At 40.3% G+C, this 24,795-nt stretch overlaps 2 protein-coding genes across 3 annotated transcripts; both read right to left on the bottom strand.

Annotated features, from left to right (window-relative positions):
* Positions 1-253: 253 nt before the first annotated feature.
* hprt1 (hypoxanthine phosphoribosyltransferase 1) lies at positions 254-8,705 on the bottom strand. Its single transcript, XM_072663295.1, has 9 exons — positions 8,590-8,705; positions 3,793-3,899; positions 3,391-3,574; positions 3,228-3,293; positions 2,921-2,938; positions 2,723-2,805; positions 2,430-2,476; positions 1,846-1,922; positions 254-1,753 (listed from the first exon to the last, which is right to left on the bottom strand). Exons 1-9 carry the CDS (start codon positions 8,614-8,616, stop codon positions 1,706-1,708), a joined length of 657 nt encoding a protein of 218 aa, XP_072519396.1. The 5' UTR covers positions 8,617-8,705; the 3' UTR covers positions 254-1,705.
* Positions 8,706-10,348: 1,643 nt separating this feature from the next.
* Positions 10,349-17,381, bottom strand: phf6 (PHD finger protein 6). 2 transcript variants are annotated; one of them, XM_072663706.1, is made up of 11 exons: positions 17,221-17,381; positions 14,983-15,181; positions 14,608-14,709; positions 14,347-14,480; positions 14,218-14,264; positions 13,966-14,129; positions 13,636-13,779; positions 12,600-12,704; positions 12,364-12,497; positions 11,713-11,845; positions 10,349-11,070 (listed from the first exon to the last, which is right to left on the bottom strand). In XM_072663706.1, exons 2-10 carry the CDS (start codon positions 15,112-15,114, stop codon positions 11,713-11,715), a joined length of 1,095 nt encoding a protein of 364 aa, XP_072519807.1. In that variant the 5' UTR covers positions 15,115-15,181; positions 17,221-17,381; the 3' UTR covers positions 10,349-11,070. The 2 variants fall into 2 exon arrangements, with proteins under 2 accessions (XP_072519807.1, XP_072519808.1); XM_072663707.1 differs by lacking the exon at positions 17,221-17,381 and adding an exon at positions 16,965-17,191.
* Positions 17,382-24,795: the final 7,414 nt, after the last annotated feature.

Genomic DNA, 24,795 nt, shown 5'->3' with positions numbered 1-24,795 from the left:
GATGGCAGCTGTCCAGCACAGTTTGGTGTTTTCACTCCTCACATATACCTGAGTCATTTGGTCTGTTAATTACCAGATGTAGTTGGTGTGTTTTATACAGGGAAGTCCTCACTGGCCCACCAGGGCTGTATTTAATTTTTTGTGCAAGACAGTTAATCTAGCTGCATGTACACAAAATTGGAAATCGTCTAACTTTCCCCTAATGTGAATCATTTAACTTGCACTCATGAAGAATTAACACCGTCACTTACTGTAGCTTTGATAATCGTGTTTTATTCAAGACCTCCTGTCGCCATCACTGTTGATAGACACAAAGCGTGTCCGAGGCATCACACAGAGTAGTGCTCTCACAGGAGAGGCCCAGAAAGGGAATTGGGATTGACTGCATTCAACACCACCTTGTACCATCTGTGCACCATCTGACCCAAGGTCAGCAGTACTACAGCTGTTTATCAAGGACTGCCCTGCTTACAGCTTTCTCTTGAAGATAAACAGAGCGTTTAAAGACATACATGCTCCTCATAGTCCAACTAAAACAATTTAAAGTCATTAAACCCCATGTGATAGTACATTCAAAGCAATACATTTTGGTGATATCTCTCTGACACGCTGGTCCACATGATCAAGAATCTGCTCGACAATATTGCATCAGAATTGGGCTGCTGCTTGCACAACAGAAGTTCATGTATACTCTTGAAGTCAACTTCAACGGCCACAGTCCAGCAGTGTGGTGATTTACTAGCTAAAACACGCCTAATTTCTACTCATCAACTAACTATCAGGTTGAGTAGATGTGTCGGAAGGTCCTCCAGGGCCAAAGTTCATCCACATGTCGCAAACCTATTTTAAATAATCAATTACCTAGATATGCCCTCTGTGTCTAGCCTGTTAACCATTGAGGCTAATTTGCAAACTTGTAATGGCATCACTAAAACAAGAGTTGTGTAGAACAGTTTGTCAGGTAGGTAGCAAATGCATGGGTATGATTGTTAGTGTGGCCATATGACTCAGCATATAAGGCACCATAACATCCCTTCCCCTTCCAAAGAAATTGTCACATATGCTAAAGCAGCAACATTGCTACTCAACAGGTAAAATGATGAGTTTACATTGTGCAAAAAAACAACAAAAAAAGGGGGCAAATCTCAAACATTACAGCTTCTTTGAGGGTTAGCTAAATTTGTTGATTCAGAAAGATCTGTACTGTAAATGTTTAACACAAAATTGATTTTTGTTCACTGCACAAATACATAATATTGATCCTATCAAGCAGAATAGAGCACTAAATAGTTTGGCTAGAAGCCAAATAGTTTGGCTAGTCTTAAACATTGTCTGGCAATCACCTCAAAAAATACAAAAACAATAAATTAAATATTTCAGCCATCACCCTAACATTTACTATCAGTTCTAGGTCATTTAAAACGCACTCAAAGCATAATAGTTTAGTTTTTTTTGTAGGTTTTGATTCAGTTGAAACACGCTTGTGGTCACTAATGTTTGTCAGCCAGTGAGGGCTAAAGGAAGGACGAGCAAATGTGAGGTATTCCATGAGCACACCCACTCTGCCCCTCACCAGAGACCCTGAGAGGACCCGTTTCTGTGGTGAGCTGCACTCGTGAAAATGACAAACCAGCTGTAATAAAAAAAAATAATAATTGGACATCAATAAAAATGAAACAGCTAAAACGGGGAGGCGCAGATCACCTCATGCTTTGTACTTCTCTTTTCCTGTTTCGCTGATGACGCAGATATGCTGCAGAGCAGAGGAAGGAAAAAAAAGTGTTAGCAAGTGTTAGTTCAACAGTTTAAGTTAGACCTTAATTTCATTTTCAAACAGAGACTTACATTTAAATCTCTAAAGTACTCGTTGTAATCTAGTGCGTATCCCACCACAAATTTGTCAGGAACTTCAAATCCTACAACTACAGGGAGAGGAGGGAAAAAAAAAAAAAAAAAAAACTGTTAGACTGCAAATAATGAGCTCTTGTCAATTTACCAGTAAAGGTATATCAATATACAGTACTATACAATTGTTTTAGGCACCTATGCACAATATTTAAAACCATTTTTCTCAACTAATTCATGTATTATTTTTTAGAACAAAGCTTGGTTCCAGACTTCTGGATGCCCCTAGCCAGAGCATTAATTTGTTGTATTTCCATCACCAGCACACCTGATTTACACAGGCCTAATGAAGTATGATGAAGTGATTAACCATTTAGGAACTGGATGATGGCTACAAATAATGTGAAGCCGCTATTGGTTTTTATTCTAACAGTATTTTACCCAAAACAAAAAAAAATACATTTACTTTTAATTCTGTCTTTTGAAGGTACCTAAATCTTTTGCAGTATTACTGATGGAAAACAAAAATCATGCCTAAATGCACAGCATTAGCAGCTCAAATTGTAAAAAATAGGTCAACATACAGTCTGGCCTGTAGCCAACACTCCTTGGTGTCCTCTTCACAAGTAAACTTTAAGAACAAAAAAAAGTAGCAGATTAAATGGTGCTCATCATTCAGTATAGATAATATAAATGGTATAAAATGGTCACAAACAAAAATAGTAAAACAATTATTAAACAAACAGTAGTGATTATTTCACAGATTACACTCCCAACATTTGTAACTGTAGTAATAATGGGCCCAGGATGAAAAAAGATACATCCTCAAAGTAAATGAAGATAGACATTAAAAATGGACATTGTCCCCTATCCTTACCTGGCCACCTTTACCATTTTTGGATTGTACTGCTTCAGTAATTCTAACAGAGTCTTCATTGTCTTCCCGGTATCAATTATGTCCTTAAATATAATAAATGTTATTACTGAAACATGTTAATACATTTCTGCAATGTCAAACAGATTAAACAAATGCACATTATGTTAAAATAAAATAAAACAAAACACAAAATCATACCTCCACAATCAGGACATTCTTCATGAATGAAACATGGAAAAAGAAAAAAAATGGAAAAAAACCAAAACATGAGTACTTGCACAATAGTTGCACATTTGTAAGCTTTTATCTCTTCAGAACCAATGGCATATTGAATGGAGACACCACCATATTGTGTTGAAATTATTTCTGAGTTGTGTAAATCTAAACATTCTTAAAAGGATGCATTTTTAAAATATTAAATACCACAGCAGTTCAGGTGGTCACCTAACGAATGGCTAAAAAATTACTCAAAAGTCTTTATTTTGTCCTCCAGGTGGCCACTTACCTTGCCTGTTAGTGTGGACAGATCATCCCCACCGATCACCTTAATCTCACCTGTAGACTGGTCATTCTATAACCCACACAAAACATAAAAAGGTGATATTAATATAAAACATTATTAAAATATTAAATTAAATCAAAGCAGATTAAAGAAGCAGTTTGTTTACTTGATAGCTCTTGAGGCGTATGAAGTCCACAGTCATTGGAATGGAGCGGTCACTATTGCGGTTAAGAGCTTTGATGTAGTCTAGCAGGTCAGCAAAGAACTTGTAGCCCCCTTTAAGTACACAAAGGGCCACAATGTGGTGCCCCCCCATGTCCTTCATGATCTCCCTGGCTAGCCGCTCTGTCCTGCAGAAATCAGGTCAAAAAGAGGTTACTCAGATCCGCCTGCTCTCGAAATCAGCATAGTATCAGTTTCCACTGCTCTACAGACAACACATTTTACACAAGCAAAGGTCGTTTACGCTCATATCTAAAATTTCTCATGCTGTTTACTCAAGCTCCCCATGACCGATAAGAAGCCTGGCAAGCATTGAGAGAAGGGAGACGAGAGGTTCGCCTTGTACCTGTCCAAGATGAGCCCATGTGGAATATAGACGCGTTCCAGGTCAGCAGCATAGTGCTTTGGTATGCAGAAGAGGTCCAGGTCATAACCCTGCTCCTCATCACTGATCTGAAATACACAAGTCATTTCTAGTTAATAACAGTAGCAATAACAGTAACAGTAGTACTGTTATTAACTAGTAGTCTAGTTAATAACAGTAACAGATCACAACCACCACCACACAGTTATTCCAACGGCAGCTGTGGGAACAGGCATTCAAACAGCTCAACGGCCCCATTTTAGGAATGACAAATGCACTAGCAATGCAGACTTATTTCAAATGAAGCCCCTTTCAACCTAATATTCACAATTATTAACCGGTAATTTGTTGTTGCATAGTGTTTAGTTGTAGGATAAAAAAAAGACATCTTAGAGTAGAGTCTACAGTGATTAGACACAATAGATATAAGAATCAAAGCAGCACTGCTAGATGGTTGCTTAAGGTTGTTTAGGTTTGTGTGCTTGCTTTTTTGCTAATACTCTTGTCTTAGGGTTAACATAGAAGCTTGGTGCTCATTAGTTGATTAAGGTGCTGATTCAGGTGTAGTTTCAGGTCAGCTAAAAGTGTGAATTGCAGAGGAGGAGCCAAGAGCCTCAAATCTTGATAAATTAGGTGTGGAGCCACTCAGAAATCAGTGTGCTTGTTTTTTTTTTTTACTTGGGTTTCATCTTTAGCTTGTAAGGTAGGCTGGTTTAAATGTTTTTAACTACATTCTGCTAATACTCTTGTCTTAGATTAACATAGAAGCTTGGTTTCAAGTACAGCTCGGCTCGACCCGTCATCCCTCAAAATCCACGGAAGACTAGCGTCCAGGCTTTTTTCTGTCCTGGCACCAAAGTGATTCAAACTAGCTGAGGTTTTTCTTGGGTAAATAGCAAAGCACTTTTGTAGGTCGCTTTGAATAAGAGTGTCTGCTAAATGCCTTAAATGTAAATGTAGGTTTGAAATGTCAATTAAACTTGATGTTTATTGTACTCCAGAAGGGCAGACTGTTTAGAAAACTAGAAAGCTGCTTCACTAAAATACACCATACCCCATCTTTGCAATGAACGCCGCTGTATTATGGTGCACCCAAAGCTTACACAGTTGTTAAAATGCACAAACTGCTCCATAGAAAAAGCACTGTCAACTGAAAGGGGTGCTCTGGAACAGCCACAGAAGACAAACGTCACCATGCTCAATGCCAACTGCTGGCTAGAGTGGTACAAAGCCCATCTAGCACTAGGCTATGGAACTGTGAAACTGTTTTAATGAGTTTTAATCCAGAACTGATCATCAATCATCAGTACCTAACCATACTACTGTTCTTGCGGCTGAATGCAATTAATCCCTTTAATTAAGTGTAGAAGAAATTCTCCCTCAAAGAGTCTTGTGTTATTCCTCATTCTACTCACTATATACTTTTTATCAAAGCTCCTGGTCTACACAATTCAGTGGACTCTGAAGGATAACTGGGATTTAACACTGAGATTCTGCCCAATCACAGAAGTGTTTAAAGTCTATATTATGTTTTTGAATTATTCAGAGCTTTAACAGGATGCTCCAGCCAGCAACTCCAGCAGCTAATCTCCATCTGCTGTATGTGCAGCAGACGGTCGATTACCGCAGACCGACCATTTTAGCGCTGAAAGAACAGAAAATCGTTGACTCTAGCACCTGCCCATTGGCTTCTGTTTTGTGTCCGTTTTGGGTCAGCGTTTTCTAAGCTAAGAGAAAGTACTGTGCATAGTAATCAATCATATGCTAGAGATGCTGCAAATCTGATTGAAAACTGCTATAATAGTAATTTTAGAAAATCCTTATTTTGAAAAAGTAATTTTGGATCATTTCCGTAGGTCCATTTATTTTGAATTTTGATAATAAAAGACTGTTAAACATCTGTTAGATTTAAGAAATTAACATTTTTTACGATGTATACAATATCTTGTCATATAGACAAAATGCATCAGCAGCGTAAATGTGTTAAAAACTGCTGCAAATACTCTGATTTTTTACTCAAAATATGCTTTACTCCACTGACTTAAATAAGACTGATTACACTCGTTGTAATGAAATATGCAGATAACCAGTGTTCTTTAAGCACGGACAATATCCATGAAACACTCAAATGCATATTGTGTACCACAATAACAATTTATCACGACACGATAAAATACGGTCATATTGCCCAGCGCTACATGAATGTTATTTGTAACATTTGGTTGCAAGGGAAACAGTGTTCCCTCTCTGTTGAAGCAAAAGGAACTGAAACTAACACATCGGTTCCACAACTGGAATGGCTGGTTCGATACGTTACCTCTGGGAGTCACATTTAGAGTTAGTTTTGTCTTTTTTCCCCAGAAAAACAGCTCGTTTTTATGAAGACCTTGAACTGTCTGCCCTATCTGTTGTGCACAGCAGGTGCCACTGAGACTAGAACGCAGAGACTTAAACAATATTACATTAGTATTACAAACCCACACTCTAAAGAATAAGCAAAACATTGAGTCGATCTGCAGCGGCCTAAGGCCAATACCACAGAGCATTTCACTGTTTGCCGGAGGGAGAGGAGGAGTCCTTGTAGGCTATGGAGTTCACATTACACAATGCTCTTTGATGCACTTACGCTTTCTTAACCTAGCATATAACGGATTTTAACTGTAAGCCAAAAAAAAAAAAAAAAAGCCCACGTGGTGGTCACATGTCTCTTCCTATACGCTTGGTGGGAATTTTTCAGTTTTCTTGGTTCCATTGTCTGTTTGCCACTAGTTTACAATTTGTGGCTCAATGTCCTCAAAATCCATTGAATTGGGTGTCACTGAGTGCAAAACTTGGGAAATACCTTAGGTCAACCTTTCCCAAGGCATACATCAAGTGTCGTTAATAGTTAAACAGCAGCCATCCCGATTGCTTGATCTGATAAAACTGAAAAGTGGGGTGGGGATGTCAGTAACAAAAACAAATTAATTAAAATGGATAAAAATCCATCTCTCTCTCTCTCTCTCTCTCTCTCTAATATATATATATATATATATATATATATATATATATATATATATATATATATATAGATACTTAAAAAAACACAATCTTAACAATAGATTTAGAGTTGGAGTCATCTGGACCATCTTACGTCATATATATTTTTTTCTATCATATTTTGCTATAGTTTTTGTATTGAATGATCTGTATCTATCTCTGCTGTGATAAGGATTCAGAGGATTTTGCCTGTGAAAATGTTTGCAGACAAATCTTTGCTTACGTCAGTGTTTAAATTCTCTTAATTCTGAAATGTAATATCTAAACGTATCCAGACTGTTGGATGGCACTGAACAAGAGCATTTAGACACTAAAGGGAAGCAATAATAAACGAACTACAGTACGTGACAAAGTCAACAAAGTGTTAGAACTAAAAGATTAGCATCAGCTCATTTTAATAACACCCTTCAGTCTTTTTTGAGAGACCACTGTCAGCGAACAAAAATGGAGATCTGGGTGCACCCTGTCCGAGTAAAGTGGGCAGGGAGAGGAGTGGCTTATGTAATACATGAACCTACACTATAAATACTGTTTTGCTAAATCATTTATTTAGTCATTCTATTGGAGAACCAAACTAATCAATACTTGATTAGATCTCTAACTCTCGAAATCTTTAACCAGTATAGGCCCTTGACACACACGCACACACACTGTCCAGCTACTTTAAGCTACACCCACACAGGCCTGCAACTGCACACACGTACAGCCTGTCTAGCCCCTGTAGAGAAGTACTGCCAATAGAATAGGACTCTCTGGAGCACAAACACAAACCTATTGGCACCGTGTCTAACGCCACGTGTGAGCTGGAGGGGAATAAAGCCCCCAGTATTGAGCTGTGGAGCTGTGTTCTCTGGAATCGTGGTGCCCCATACAACACTTTTGGGATGAGGTGGGGTGGTGATCACCAAACCTCCTGACCTCACTAACACTTGTCACTCAACGCAATCACATCCTCACAGCAATGCTGCAAAACCTAGTATAAAGCCTTCTCTGTACAGTAGAGACAGCAGCTCCAACAGAAGCAGGATAAACTCTTAATACCCTTGTTTTCAAAAGAAACAATGAATGAGCAGATGTCCCAATATTTTTGTCTATACAGTGTATGAACCTAAGCCACGCATTGAAGCACGTTATTTTTCTCTATCGGAAAAACAGACACAGCAGTACAGTCATCGTTACACCCCTCGCTGGACGGTAGGTGGTCTCCACTGACAGCAGCAGGCTAACATTAAGCTTGTGCACAACTGAAGCCCCTAAACAGACCTGTAGTTTTGCGGCATCGCTGAACGGAATAGGTACGGTTCTCTACGTGTGTTGAGGGACAAATTAGACCCCTAGCTAACTTATTTACACAGCATTTCGTCCTTATTGTATAGTCCTCATTTACAGCTGACGGGCCCGCTGAACAGGCTGGAAATACTACATGCATGTGGCACGCGTTCAAACCCGCGTGCGTTTCGCCAGGCCCTCGCGCTGCTGCTGCTGCTGCTGTTGCTGCGGCGAAATAGCGAAGCGCTAAACGGGTCCGACACAACACGACCAACACACACCGAAAAGTTACGCCCTAAACCCGTCTAACAAAGCTCCTGTAGCTATACGACCACTTCAACCCCGGTTCAGACTTTCCTCCACAGCTTAGCTAAGCTCCGGGGAGAGAGAGCGAGCGTGGAGCCTCTACATCGAGTCGAGCTCCGCTAACGGACCCGCGCGGCTCCGCAGTGAGGAACAGCAGCTACCTACCACGACGCAGGGGCTGGTGGTCGCCATATCCGCACTCGTATCGCTTTTTAAACACACACACACCGCGGCCCAGGATGGCCGACCGCTGTCTTCTTCTCTCTCTTTGCCCCGGGGGAGGTATTTTACCTCGTACTGCTTGGTTGGACGCACTGCGCGCCTTCCGCACGTTGCCGTGGGCGTGTTTTATTGTGGCTGGATATCCAAGGCGCACCAATTAGAGCTTTAGAAAACACGAGGCCCCGCCCACTAGAAAAAAACCGGCCGTGCTACGTCGGAGGACGTACAGAAGACAGCAACAGCGCTAGAGAGTAGCTGTGGCGGCCCGTGGAACAGCGTGTGTGTTCTTCTCAATAACACACAGCCACTGTACGTGTGTGTGTGTGTGTACACCGCCAGTCCACACAGATATTTTAAGACTGCATACTACAGAGGTGTAAATTGTAGTATCCAGATACGGTTGATAGAAAATAATATAATAATAGAATATATACATATATAAATAAAACCTTGAAAATAGACTAGAAGAAGCACCGTGGACAGTGAACACACGTGCCCGGAGCGGTGGGCTCCAGGGAGCAGAGGGGGTAAAGGGTTTTGCTCAAGGGCCAAACAGTGGCTTCTTGTCAAACCCAGGTATTGAACCCACAAACCCAGTCATTGACAAGCCAGTGCTCTAACTGCCAAGCCACCACTGCCCAAAAGAATTTGTCATTGATAAATCACTGTATAGCTGTAATAATAATGGTAACAATATTGTCATGACAAAAGTGTTTTTTTTTATCATTGGTGAGAAAGTCCAAAGGTAAGAAAGAACGTTTACTTTATATATGTTTACAGTAGATGTGGTATACGTTACCAAAATGCATAAGCATTTTGGATATGTGGTCAAAATGTGTTACTGTTAAGCAAGCTTAAGGCACGATCAATTCTTCTACAAGTTTAACAGAAAAAGTTCAGCATCTGTTTTTTGCCTAATATACCCCATCATAAACATATCATACCTTTGCTGAATGGTCAAAATGCTGTTCCATGAAGGTCATGTTTGTGCAGGTGTTGCTGTACATTAGGTTGGTCGTCAGAGTGCTAGACAGCCACGAATATAACCTTTTTGATATCCAATATGATCCCATGGCTGCTGCTTGTTTGGACATGGTTTGAGGAGGGTTTATATTCTTTTGATGTGACAGTTTCCTAACGAGTCATCGGTGTAACAATTTAGGATTTGAGCCCTTGAAATTAATCAGAGCGCTCAAATCTGATCTTGCTTTAAGTATTACAAACACACATTCCACCTTTAAAAGGTTATCTACTAACATAATGATAAACATGAGTCAACATCTGATGACCAAGGTGCCCAAACTTTTGCATGTCAATATATTATAGACTGAATTTAGTAGGGCTTGCAAGGATCAGTCCATATCCCAGTCAGTGCAATAGACTCCCCCCTCCTCCTTCTATCCTCTTAAGTTATAAGCTCTTGCCAGGGTAAGTAGGCTAAGCTTTTTTTTTTTTTTAGTATTTTCAGTGATCTTTTCCTCACTAACAATTTTGGATCTAAAGTCAACTAATCAGTTCTAAGTATTCAACCGTCTTATCATACGTTCCAATTATTTAGTTAATATCTCTAAGCTAATCAACTTATTTTCAAATAAGTAAATGGATTATTGTCCATTATGAAGAGCTTGACCTGTGGGGCTAATACTATTCTTTAAGAGAGTTGTGCAGTGGATAGTAGAATAAATCACCACCTGACCTGGGATAAAGAAAAGTGCATGCTAGCCAATGATCTTTAATCTTGACTCAAGACTATAAAGGAAGCCACAGATTCAACATTACTCATGAATATAATACAGTAGTAAAATATAATACATGATACCAGAAAAAAATAAGAGGTAAAGAATGTCAATCCTTTGACAGAAAATGACAGCAACAGGCTTATTAAACTTCATTATTTGGAAGAGACAGTAAAAACAAATCAGAAGGCAGTCTCAAACAGGAAAAAAAAAAAAAAAAAAAGTCCGGTGGCAAAGCAGTTTGTGAAGAAAGAAACTGGGAAGAAAGCATCCATTGGTCCAGTCATGTGAGTTTCAGATGTACAGTGGCTCACATTTTAACCCAGATTAAGTGAAGCAGGTCGTTTGATTCAGCCTAGTTTAGGGCTGATGTACACTTTTAAGAGGAACCTTCATTCAAAAGTTTTTTTTTTTTTGTTTTTTTTAGTGTAGGACTTTGCTTCATGTGTTCCGAACATCACCTCTTTGAGGCCAGTGGGATTTTGGACTCTCCAGTCTCATTTATGATGCTCTTGAAATATTAAGAAAAAAGGCATAGAAATGTATGGCCAGTTGTCAGTGGTAACAAGTTTTCTGGCAAGGAGAAGGGAAATTGAAACTGGCGATGTTGTGAGCTGGCCCCTATGTTGTAACTGAGCACAATACAAAAATATCTTGTCCATTTTCCCCGCTCATCTTCGCTCACCATCTGCAAGAGACAAACAGCATATTAAAATAGCTCAGTCAATGTCTTATATTATCAATGTCCAATAGCATGGTTTACAGAATAGAGAATATGCACCCCACTCCACCGGCAGCAGGAGTCACTGCAGCCACGCTAAGCCAGTGGCAAAAAGACAGACAGAGTGGCAGCATTAGCGTTTAGTGAGGTTAAAAAAAAAAAAAAAAACTGTCCTGTGACTGACTGTACAGACAGATTCAGCAAGAATTTGGACCCATCCTTGGACAAACTGCCAAAAGCTCAAGAAAAGAGAAACAAATGGATTGCTGCAGTTCTGAAACCAAGGCACTAAAATGGGTGGGAGCTTGCTGGTGAAGAAACGCTCTGAAAACAGGTGGCATGTCGGTAAATTCACTATAGTTACACATTTAACCCTAGTTAGCTGTATAGTCTTGTCTGCACGTCAATATACATGGGCCATCGGTTCTTTGGTAGTTTGGTTGGATTACTGTTGAGTTCAACTGCCTTTAAATGTAAACAGACAATGGGTTTCATTCCCGGTTTGGCCGTGTTACCCTCTAGACCCTCTATACAAATTAAACGATCCACAGGTAAGAAGACTGTCTATGCACCACACACATTTAGGGCTGCAACATATCCAAATCTTACCTAGTTGCCATTGACTTGAGGTGGAGGAGGGGTTACCCCCTGGCTGTTAGCAGCCTTCTCTTTACTGCGACTCTCCCGCTCCTCATCCTCTTCATCCCGCTCCTCATTCCCACTGTGATTCTTACAGTACAATCTGTTAAGAAAGAAGTTGATGACAATTAAATAAAATGCTCTCTAGATCAGATGCATCAAGTGACTTCTCAGAAAAAGGTAACAAGCATAAATACAATTGTAGTTTGGTAAAATAAACACTTCAAATCAAATCATTTTAAAGTACAAAACGATTCAGATTCTGAAAAAGACACTGATCAGTAAGAGTCTAAATTAACTAAGCAGTAAAAACTAGACTATTTTAAGTGTGTTTGGTCTGAAACCTGTGGAGCCACTTACCCAGATCCAAATTAAGGCCAAGCATAGATACACACTGTATCTAATTATTGTTCACAACTGTTAAACGTACTCTAGCACAAGACTTAATTGCATGGCTTAAATTAGTAATATGCAGTTAACTGGTCTCTGTTTTTTGACAGTACTGCTTGGTTTCCAGCATTGTGCTGGTTTCGTAATGAAACACCTGGTGTGGTGAGGATTCTAGCGGCCATCAAGGCTTTGTTCAGGGCATGTGACTAGGCTCAATGTTGTGGAACTTACTTGTAAATTCCTCTGGCCATGTTCTCTATGTATTTGGCCTTATCCTGAAGGCCACAGTGGTAGTGGTAAGTTTTCACACAGGCTTTTATCTCACATCCAATGGTAGCACCAAGCTGGCCACAAAGGGTGCATTTCTGAAAACAAAGTCAAAAATCATCTTACATCCGTAAAGTTAATGAAGAGTTACAGATGAAAGCTTCTTCCATTAAAACAGCCAAATGAAAATTGAAACTCACCATTCTTTTTCCTCTCTTTATTTCCTGAATGACCGTTTTGATCTCAAAATTTCCAAATTCTGCCCGTGAGGTGGTAGTGAGCTGGACAGTTCCCGAAGAAAAAAGCTATTGTGAAAAGAAAAAGCAAAGAGTAACAGGTAAGGAAAAATACAGAAGACACCATTACTCTATTGTAGGACTAGGGCAATTTCCAATTATGAGACCAGTGACAAACGATCAGGGCTTTCCGCGCAATCATGATTCATATGTATTGAAAATAACCTGACAATAAAAAGATTTATCAAACTTTAACACATGTTGAAACGTTACAATAGACCAGGATCTGGACCAGTTAATGGACTAGAAATGAGTGGTAATAAAAGATTTAGGTATCGCTTTAAAAATGTGGATTTATGGATTTATAATTGGAGATCATAAAAACACCTGTTGGTGTACCAATACATTTCCAGTTAATGACATGTTTCAACAACATCATGAAAGTAAGCATTAGACAGCTGATCAGATCTCTTTGTTACACTAAACAAATCACAGAATGGAATGAGAATTCTTCCAAATTAGCCAAAGTCGGTACACATTAAAACCAGTAGATAATTGAATGTGACTTTTTGCTTTACAGTCCAAATTCAACAGCTGAAAGACATTTAACAAGCACAGTCTAATTACAATAGTTGAACCGTTGTGTTACACTTTGTCTACAAACAACCTAATCAAATGAAAGTCATCCGATTCCATTTTTTCCCCCTAATAGGAATGTTGTGTTGAAGCTGAAGTTTAGAGCCCGTACCACAGCTTTTACTACATGCAAGCAAATCACCAAAACACAGACTGCAGTGACATTTACAGCCTGTGTGACTTGGCCAGGTATGCTACAGTATAAATACTTGTTTGTGTTGTAATCACCACAATAGCAGCTGCTATTGTTCAATCATAAGACTACTTTCAAATTTCAAAACCAGAATTCATCAGAATATTGTTACTTAAACCTGTACAAAGGCTGCCACGTAAGACCCAGTGAGTATGCTAGCACTGGACTCACCATGCATTTGTAGTGGGCGGCAACCTTTTTCCCATTGTCAGAATGAAGAACACCGCGGGTCTCGTTCTCCTCATCACCAGCGTGGCAGAAACCACAGCGAAGGCCTGACTCACTGGGGCTTCCCCTCAGTGGGGACCGATCCCGCTACAAACACACACACTCATCACCGTTTAAAACACTGCATGGTGGAAGTGTCACTACACAACAGCACTGGTTAGTACAATCAGGAAATCAGCTGCTTTTGTCAAAATAATCCTTTTCTACACCCCCCTGCTCTGACATCTAGCTTTTTTCTTACAGGAAGTCAATGAGAATCACTCAGGGTCTTACATTTGAGGAGCTCTCCATTTCATCCACACCTTGCGAAGAGGTTGAGCGTGTGTCCTCTGACTGGCCGCGAGGTACACCTCTGATTCGGCTCTTCTCAAACCTTCCTCTCCCTCTGCTCCGTGGGGGGGACGAATCTGAATCGTTGGCTGCAACTCCTTGCTCCTCTAACGAAATGCACAGCATATGCAAAGATTAGGATGACCGTATTAGGTACTAATTATATCTAATTAGTTTACATTAGGCTCTTATTACCATCACTGGCATCTTGGGAGGCATCCCGATGTTTGCGACAGTAAACACTGCATTTCAGAAAACACACAAGGGTCATAAGTCAGACTTAATAGTTATGGTAAACAGAACTCAATAATGCGTTGCACATACAGGTATATGCCCTGTGAGGGGTTCTCCTTGGTCTGGGCCTTGTCCCAAAGGGCACAATAGTAGTGGTACGTCCGCCGGCACGTCTTAACATCACAGCCTATGGTAGCTCCAGGCCGACGACAAGACGAGCACATCTGTACAGAAGATATGGAGGGACAGTTACACCAACTTCACAATTCGCCATGAGACCCTAAACTATGGGAGCAATTAGGAAGTCATAGATCGGCAAGTCATTTGCCGAGACCGTTCCTTATCACTTACCAATTTGTTTCCTCTTTTGATCTCCTTCTTCACATCCTCGACAGAAAATCCCCCAATGTTTTCACTGTCTGAGTGAGAAGTCACCAGTGCAGAGGAGAAAAGCTGCAAAATGAATAGGTTGAAAAATTAGTTTTTGGGAGGAAAAAACAAACAAAAAAAACCCAGAACAAAACAAAAAACAGCTGTGACACACTGAGGACATGCGGGCAGCAGAACTACTTGAAATCCTTATAACCACTTAATGACCAGATTTACAAACACAACTGTAATCAACTGTGTGTTAAACACCTTTAAAAAAAAAAGAAAAGAGAGGGCCTGTTTTCTGTCCCATTGAACACATCTGATCACAACTAGGCCAGCAGATGGTCCACTCACCATGCATTTGTGGTGGGCTGCCACCCTCTGGTTGTCTGAAACTAGTAACTGGCCACACTCCTTGTCTCGGTTCGTTCTACAGAAGGCACATTTTCGCAGACGCGCTGAAGCTCCTTTCCTCTGCCCGGACATGGCCGGCGTCGTCCACGCTTTACTTGATTCCTCCGAAGACACAGATAGATGCTGCCAGTGAACGGCCCTGCACAGAAATAGAAAGGGGGGGGGGGGGGGGGGGTCTCTTACTTGGTCATTTCATCACATCTGTAAACAAGACACCACCTGAACTTTTATTGCTAAACAATTTTATGTGGAAATCAATGGAGAATTATATTTTACAATATTACTGAGGAAGGTTTCAGTACGAATAGTCGGATTATAGATCTCTGACTTTGCTTTTAAAGGTTTATACTTAAGCAATAAATTGGGCAAAGTGTAGCGTTGTTATTATGGTCTCTGTCCTGATTTTTGTGTCGTGTTTTAGTGGTGTCCAAGCTTAGAGGCATCTTTTGGATCATAGCCTTTACAAACTAGCTAAGGGTATTTTCGGAGCAAACGGTGAAGCACTTTTGTAAGTGCCACTAGATATGAGATTCTGCTAAATGCCTTACATGTAAACATAAATAAATCAAATGTTGAATAAAGACATGTGAAAAGCAGAGTCCTGTTTCCGTGATCGATCCCTTAAAAATAAAAAACATATATAAAATAATATATTATTGTATATTAACAAGTAGTATTCCTTACAGTTTTCCTGAAAGGACTTAGCTAGCTGTCTGACCCTCTTCACATCATTGCAGCAACACACTTTAAAGGTTAGCAAAACATGACTGTTCAATTTGGGAGGTGGACACAAATTTAACAAACTGAAGATATGAGACGAAGGTATGAGATGTTAATGGAGGATAGGTTCCCTAAACTTGCATTTTAAAGAAATGACCTGTAAAATCAGAATAAAAAAGGTAGATAACTTAATAAATAAGCATGTAGAGCTTCAGAGGGTTTAGCTACAGGACTTAAATTGGGGTTCAGGAGTAGGCCCTACATGTTAGATAAGCTAACAGCTATATCCTCCACAGCACCTACAGCTAGATACTTCTAACTGTTAACGTTAACATCCACTTCTCTTCACACGGATATTAAAGTTCACAGAAATATAAAGCCAATTTAACCGAAAAAGAGCAAATCTGCATTAAAACAAACTCTGGACTAAAACGCGCGAAAGTGAAACTGCACTCCCGGACACCTAAATGGTTAAAACCTAAATGGAAAAAAAGAAATCAAACTTAACCAGGAAATAAGAAGAGGCAACATTTAATATTTTAACAGCTAAAACAGGCAGAGAAACAGCGTGGCGTAGCTGCGAGCTAGCTTAGTTTGAAACTCCGTGCCCACAGCCGCAGCTAACAGAGCTAGCGCTGCGAAAACGTGCAGTTTAGTCGAGGAGAATCTGAGGAGCCGAGGGCTTTTCTGCTTCTCTTCGGTCAGCGATCATCCAGCTAGTTGTTGTTGTTGTTCAGATTAACGACACAGCTTGTTCTGGTAACGGCTTCTCCAGCACTGGTTTGGCGCTAACAGGCCTGGTGCCATGATAGCTCAGAAATGCTACAGAGCGGCGGCGGCGGCGGCAACATAAATAGCAACGAAACGCGGCGTGGAGGAGCTGCAGGAGAAGTAAACAGACAAGAAGAGCCGCAGAAAAGTCTGAATGAAACTAAAACACACGGCATGTACTCCCTCTTACTGAGCGTCCCGGCTAAACGGGTGGAAACATGGGCCTAAAACAGAAAAACCTGAGCGATGATGCACAGAACACTTTCACTTTCCTCCTATTTGTTCCTTCGCGTTACTTTATTAAGCGTTTTCCTGAGAGATGCACCGAAATTACAGAAAGGGGAGATTCAGCTCTCTCGGTAAACGCTCTTCCGAGGCCCATAGTAGAAAAAAAAAGGTAGAAAAGGTTCAAAACAGTGATATTAACTTACTCTCAGTGACACCAGAGACCACTGATTACATATCAAACCTAATATTCCCACATTGTTCAGCAGGAGGCTGGTTTGCCCGCTTCCAGCGTGAAGACCGCCATACCCATTACATCAATCCACAGACAGAGAGAGGGAGAGAGCGAGAGAGCGAGGGGGGGAGAGAGAGGGAGAGAGACTCGCAGCACTGCCGAGCTCACAACTCTTCACACTCTCCGTGTCGTTTCTGCTTCTAAAATGTCACGTTAGAGGTCCTTACCGCTGCCGTGTGTTTCTACCACGTTAGCCTGCTGAGCAGAGGGGAAGCAGGAGGCTGGTGGGGTGTGTGTGGGTGTGTGTATGTGTGTGTGCCCTTCCGTCTACTGAGCGCTGAACGGCTGCAGATTGCTTCCAGCCATTGCGGAGCATTCAAGTTACGTTGCATAGTCCAGGCTTACTGCAAAAAGCACGTTTGGTCGCCGCTCATGTGCACGCCACGCCCCTTTAAGCAGGCTAGGGTGAGTCTCGCTCCGACTGCGTGTGTTACATTCACCCTATCGAGGGCTGATCGCATTCACCCTATCGAGGGCTGACTGCACTGACTGATATAGCTTATGTTGCATTACATTAGTTTGAGCCTGCATATGAGTTCATTCCTTTTTGGTGAATAGAAAACACACACATACATTTATGTTTTCCCCTTTATTTTATTTTTTAACATTTAAAAAAAGAAAGAAAATTATTTAAAGATTTTATAATATATAACATCAGATGATTTAGGAAAAAAACTGCTGTAGAAGCAACAGCAGGATCAGCAATAGCAAACGTCATGTAGCCATGACACATAGGCCTGTCACTCAGTGAAGGCAAAGTCACATACTCACTTGGTAGGGTAGGTGAAGGTGGGTCACCCAGGGTGAGGTTCAGCCGTTGTGGTGACCTCTCAGAATTTCCCAAATGTGGGAATCTCATAATTTCTGGTAGTGGAGGACTGCATTCATGCTCTACGCTGATTTTTTTTAGGCAGCGATGGTTCAGAGATTAGAGCTCCGGGCTATTGATGATAGAAGTGTGGGTTCGATACTGGGGCTCAGTAAGCTGCCAGTGTTAGACCCTTGAACATCTTCACCCTGTCCGCTTCCCAGGCACAACAGCTCACAGTCACTGTATGTTTTTCACTGGTGTGTATGTGTGTGTTCACTGCACAGATGGGTTAAATGCAGAAGCCAAATTCCATCTGTGTCCAACACTAATGGTGAATATGGTTGTCTTGTCTTGTCAGGGTTTAACAACTAGTTAAATTTCTATTTATTGAAAAAAAAAAAAACATAAATCTGCATTAGCACCATAGCCTTGGAAACTAAAGTCACTAAGCAACAAGTCTAGCACTCTTTTTCCAACTGACCTAGCTGTCTTTATTACAGTCGCTGCTTAAAGTCCCTATTATTAGTTGCTGCAATAGTAAATTTGACATGGTTTAATTAAGAAGTATTGCATGATGCATAAAGCATCATTTCTGCAGATCGATTGCACTGTTACTATATATATATTCTAATTGCTACAGTTACCAAGTCTTTCATAACTTAAAAATAAATCAAAATCATCAATGTGGCAAGTGCAAAACTTTCTAGACACCCTAAGTATTGCAAAGGCTCAGACCCTCAGTTCAGTACAGTTCAGACCCTCTGCAAACCCTTATCAAACACGGGCTCCTCTAAGCTGAGCTCTAAACTGTCTAAAGATCTGATAGCAAAAGTAATCAATGTTCAGAGAGGAAGGAGGCTGTTAGAAGAGAGCCAAGCATGTTCAGCTTGTGGTGTCTACAGTACAGCAGACTGTTATTAAGAAGTGGTAGCTCAGGGAAACTGTGGAGGTGCCAAAGACCAAGAGAACACAAGGGAAGATCTGTTTGTATCTTTTGGAATGGTCCTCACCATCCCCTGGCCTAACATCATAGAAATATTGTAAATAGACATTAAACAAGCTGTACATAAGAAAGGCTACAGCAGAAACTAAAGGTCAGTTCATTATTATCTTTATTATTTCTATAACTTAATGCATTACTAACTGCACTTGACCTGCTGCTGCTGTTACTACAGTTTCACTCTCCTGTCACTGTGGCTCCTAGAAATGAAATTGTATGTATAGTTTTACTACCTCATATCTCTATAGTGAAATAGTACATATGCTGCTCTTGTACATACTTCATATATCCACTCCGGCCCTGCTTACTTTTATTCATTGTTATGTTGTTATGTATGTAGCTCTTCTGTAACTGTGCAATATGGACAGTACTGTGACACTGCAATTTCCTTTGGGATCAATAAAGTAAAACTATCTTATCTTATCTTATCTTATCTTAATGGACCTTTAGCTGGATACAAAAAAAATTGCAATGTTATAATAATAATAAAAAAAACCAAAGTAACTGCGCATTTGGATTGGCTAAAGTATTCTACTATGTTTAATGTATGTTCGGTCGCAGGCACAGTGTATAAATTGGCTAAGGGTGCACAAACTTTTCCATAGGTTGACTATGCAACGAGGGTCTTTTTAACCAGACAACTTTCCCAACATCTAAAGAAGTAAGAGAATGGATGAATTCATGAGTTCACTTTACAAGGATTATGGGAAATGACTGTCATAGTGCCTATTGACAAAATTCCTTTCCAATGATGTGCTGATACCATCGTTCTTCTGTTATTTTAAAGAATCATTTTACTTTAAAGAGCGATAACCAGGCTTGAAGCTGAAAGCACGTCTCATGATGGGTTTGGAAAGCTGAGCACATGCATATGATCATGTTGTCAGCAGGTTTCTGGAATGCTAGTATAAATGTAAAATGCCCCAAAATATTTTATTTAGAGAAAAATTCAGTTATTCCATTATTTGATTTAACTGCTTACAATAAAACTGCCTGGGTTACTTCCTGCCTCAGTGGCCTGATGTGTTTGCACATCCTCCCCCTGCAAGTATGACACTTTTTTCTCTTCTGGGGAACAGGTTGTCTGGCTCAGGCCTATTTCCATGTGTGATTAGCGTGCTACAGAAAACAAAGTCACATGACAAGAGTGCATGGCATGAAAAGTGAGCTATCTTCTGGTGATCTGAATTCTAATTTATGTTTCTTAGGCCTTATTATTACCTTATATTATTACCTGATACCTTATTTAGGCACATGTCAGTTGGAGGCCAGCTTGCACACACTACATTTTTAAAACATTTTAGTATTTGGACATTAATGTAGGGGTGGTGCTAGAAGCAGTGCCTTTTTTATTACGAGAAGCTATTTTCTTCGCAGGCTAACTCAACCTGGAATTAAAATGGATGTTGTTGTTTTTTTATTGTATTATTTTTTGTCCTTGGTCATATAATTTACATGACAGATTTAAAGTCTTGCATAAATATGTGACTGTTGCCTGCCTCAAAAAATGTCTTATTATTTTAGATTACATCATCCTACTCCATACACAACTCCAAAGGGCAGGGAAAAATAACATTAACCAATAACATCATGTTTCATCTACCACTCCCACCCTCTCCACCTATCATGGGGCAAAAATTCTCAGTGAGCTCAGAAGTTGTCTTTGGGAACGGTCCTGTCTGTAGTGTGGGCCCCTCTAACCCGTAAACAACAGCTCCAGCTTAACAGAAAGACGACTTTGATTGCTCAGCCAAGTTCTCACAGGCTGAGGAGACAACTATGTTTTGCACCACTTCAAATATCCTGCATTAGGCTTGAGTGATGTATTGACACTGTTGCTTTGTCACGAGAGGGTTTCAACTCAACCCTCCCACATGCTGTGACCTGAGGCGAAACGAGAGAGAGAAAGAGAGGCTGATACTCAACAGAGACAAAACAGTTTGGAACCTCACACTATAGCGCCGGGGACTTTCCTTGTAGACGTTCTTGTGAGTAGCGGACATCAAATATCAAACGCATAGGACTGCATAAAAGTAATATGAGCTATATCCAGTGATTGCAGTTGTGTTCTCATTTGCATTTAAAGCATTTAGCTGAAGCTGTTATTCCAAACGACAAGGTCACACGTATTAGAGACGTGGGCCAATATAGTGTTGAGAGTCTTGCCCAAGTACTCCAATTGGTGCAGCGCAGCGAAGTCATGCAGATCGAGAAACGATCCCAGGTTTCCCTGGTTGTGTGCACTTCACCAACCACCACTAATCATACTCATACACCATTTGAAATAAATAAAGGTCCTTGGACGGGTTCTTACCTACATTTGGAACAAATCAGACGGACTAAACACTGTCCAATTTTTAACGTCACTTGCAAAGTACGATTAAGTAAAGTCCATCACGGGCCAACCAGATTTAGAATGTCCATATGACACAATGTGTGGGGCAGTGGTGGCTCAGCAGTCAGAGCACCGGGGTATTAATGACAGGGGTGTGGGTTCGATACCTGGGCTTGGCAAGCTGCCACTCTCTACTACCTGAGTACTGCAGCGATGGCTCACTGTCACTGTGTGTGTTCACTGCATGGATGGGTTAAAGGCAGAGGCCAAATTTCATCTGTGTTTTTTAACACAAATGGTGAATATGTATAATGGTTGTCATGTCTAATCTTGGGTGGGATATAGGATATGTCCAACATCGTAAGTGGAAGAAAAGACTCTAGTCAAATGATTTGTTACATTTAGCTCTTGGATGTGCACCCTAACAGCCTAAACAGGCTGAACACAAACTGCTCAAAAAGGTGAATGAAATGGTCTATAAAACCTGATACATTGCCAAAAATGGCAAGGACAAGTAAGGGAAATAGAGGAAGGGAACATGATATTTAGTGGAATGAGATGCAGCCCCGAAGAAGATAAGCTAAAAAAAAACCTAGTGGACAAATTTCCCACTCTCGCTCCCAGACTTTTCCTACTGTACTTTCCTCAGTCTTTTCAGATTTGTGAGGGTTCTCAAGCAAGACCTTTCCAAGTGCCTCGTGTATAATGCCCACAGATATGCACAGGTCTGCCACGACACTACAATTACATTTATTTAACATAAGTAAGATCATTGGGTCCCTTTCTATAAACAGGGTTCATACACTTTAACCAATTTCAAATTCAAGGACTTTCTGTGACAAGTAACAAAAAAAAAAAAAATTCCAATGTTTGATCCACACTTGTAGCGGAAAGTCTGTCCAGGCTTGCTAGTTAACAATATAATGCATGTTCATGACACCACGGCCAAAACTGTGCATGGTCATATAAAATACGGGCAGCGATTGGTCATGTGAAAAAATATGCCACGATAAAGGTTTGTGTCCTGATGACAGGAGCTCATTACAATATTTTCCATGACTTTTAAGTACTTTTAAGTCAATTTTGTTATTTTTCATGGACTATTTAGTACTGGATTCTAGCATGTTTATTTTCCATGACTTTCCAGGTTTTCCAGGACCCATACAAACCCTGTATAAATGTCCCCCTGAAAAGTAATTGAATCTGAACATGCACTTTTTATACACGTATTTTATTATTTCGAAATACTCTGAATTCGGAAATCTTTTGAATTTCTCAAATGTATCTTTGAGTGTCCAGCTAATACTCAGGATATGCTTGTGGGCCACAGTTTAGGTTAACATACTTCCACCGTGCTGTTAATATCACAAAACTGAAGAATGATTCTGCTAGATATGATATGAGCCTCATATCATACAAATAGAACCAGTACAGGCCGAAAGCACAGCAGACATTTCTTCTATATTTAAAAAAAACACAGAATGTACACTTAAAACTATCATCGGCTGATAAAAGTCGTCATCCACATGTTGTGGTTCTGAAAGACTAGAATTAAAACTCATAGATCGTATTTATTCTGTTTTCGTGTAGTTTATTTCCATTGACCTATAAAAGGTGTGTGACTATGGACGGCTTTTTTTTTTTTTTTTTTTTTGGTGGGCTCTGAAATCATTTGTTGAGCTGCTCTGATTGGCTGGTTTACAGTGAGGCACAGCGTTAGCACACAAAGAATCAACAGGTCTAGTAACTTTAGCATTATTGTAACTTAGTTTTTAGCATTGCAATAAAAACACTGTAATTATTGTTTTAATTATTCCTGCCAACGTGAATCTGATCAGCGCTGCTGTCCTGTCGACACTGTGTGCAAACTGGCCTCATCTGGAATATTGCTAGGTTAGGGTTATCTTTAAGCCTCACACAGATAATCGCTTGCTTCCCATGGTTTTGATGTGGCTGCTGCTTGTTACTGCACTGCCATCCTGGACTAGGGCAATAAATCTGATGTATGTAAATTGTGGGGAGAAATAAAATGTAAATAATGAAACGACTGTAATGAAACAGCCCTCTTTTGCTTATGGGTGTTTTGCTTTGAATGAGACAACTGAGGGTCACAGTAAGTCACTCCCATGTACCAAACTCTCATTATTCAATGCCAAGATTGTATTATAAGGCACCTTTAATCTGTTTAGAAAGGTGGGCTTCTAAAACACTGCTGTCTGTTCATTAAATAGAAAATCCGACATAACCAAAACAGGACTGTAAGGTCTCATCCACATGTATGAGATAGTAGCTTCCTCATAAAAAGAGGCATCAAAACATCATGAAGAAGGAAGCAAACACAGAGGTTTAATCCCAAATAACACATTAGTCCCTATGTAGTGTACTACGCAAGTCACAAAATTATATTAGATTATAGATCTAAATATCTATAACAGAAAAGCATTTACGTTCATTTACGTATCTAAATCTAGAATCTAGTGCTATCTGCGTGCAGACACTGATATTTTATGTGTTCGCTATATAATTTTGCATAGTTTACTATATAGGGAGTAAGGCAGTAATTGAGATTTTACCATGAACATGAATGCGTTGTCACATAAGCATTTTCAAGCAAAGTGACCAAAAAGGGTTTTTGTGTGGACCGGAGGCCAAAATGTAGAAAAAAGGCCAATTCCAAATCCCCTGGTATGTGAGTATATATATTTCTATATACATTTATGCTATCAAAATGTACATACACCCATCTTACTAGCAAACGGCCTGCTAGCCCTAGTCAAAAGCTGAGGGCTCTTCAGAAGAATATGCTGTTTGACACTATTTGTAAGTTTTCCGAGACAAGCCGCACATCACCAGACTCTGCTAGGCATACGGATTGCTATGTAGACCAGGCCATCACCACAGCTTTTCCACTGTCTGTGGAAGAGTAATTCAAACTCAGCAAGCGAGGAAGCTAAAGCCCGGGAACTGGGCGGATATCCGTGCTTGCCTAAACCTCTAGCCGACCGGGTTTCACCAAGCTGGACTACCTCAGATTACAGCTAACCACACTCTTTCACACAGAAAAAGATCTCAAGAGCATCATGTCAGGAAGCCAAACCCGGGGAAGCAAGCAGGTGCTAAGCGGGTGCTTAAAAGCTACAATTTCTTCAGCTAGCTAAAAAACCGTGAGGATAGCAACTCTATCTGGTAAGATCTGATACTCTGGAGCTACCAAAAAATAATTACAGTGTTCTTGGTACAGTGCTAAGCTATGCTACGTGGCTCCTGTGAACCGCTGCAGTGCCCACCATAAAGTGATTCGCACAAATTGGACCAATTCTCTCTTTCACGGGAGCTCCTTTGCAATTTCATTTTTTAAATTGAATCGCTGGTGTCTGTAGATGGGGCCTCGCATTGTTGCATGCTGCTGCGCCCTCATATGATATTTTATTATAGAGCACATCTCCGTCAGAAATCATCTGCTGGACATTAAACACTTTCTGAATCGCAGAAAGAAAACTTAACGATTCGCAAAATGAAAATGTATCAAATTGTTGCTGTAACTTTGCTTTGCCCCCAACTGAAATTAGGGCCAGTCTCTGGCTCTAACAGGTATA

The sequence above is a fragment of the Salminus brasiliensis genome, chromosome 19 (assembly GCF_030463535.1).
Source record: "Salminus brasiliensis chromosome 19, fSalBra1.hap2, whole genome shotgun sequence".
NCBI lineage: Eukaryota > Metazoa > Chordata > Actinopteri > Characiformes > Bryconidae > Salminus > Salminus brasiliensis.
Note: the sequence above shows the minus strand (reverse complement) of the source record. Positions and strands in the feature narration are given on the sequence as shown.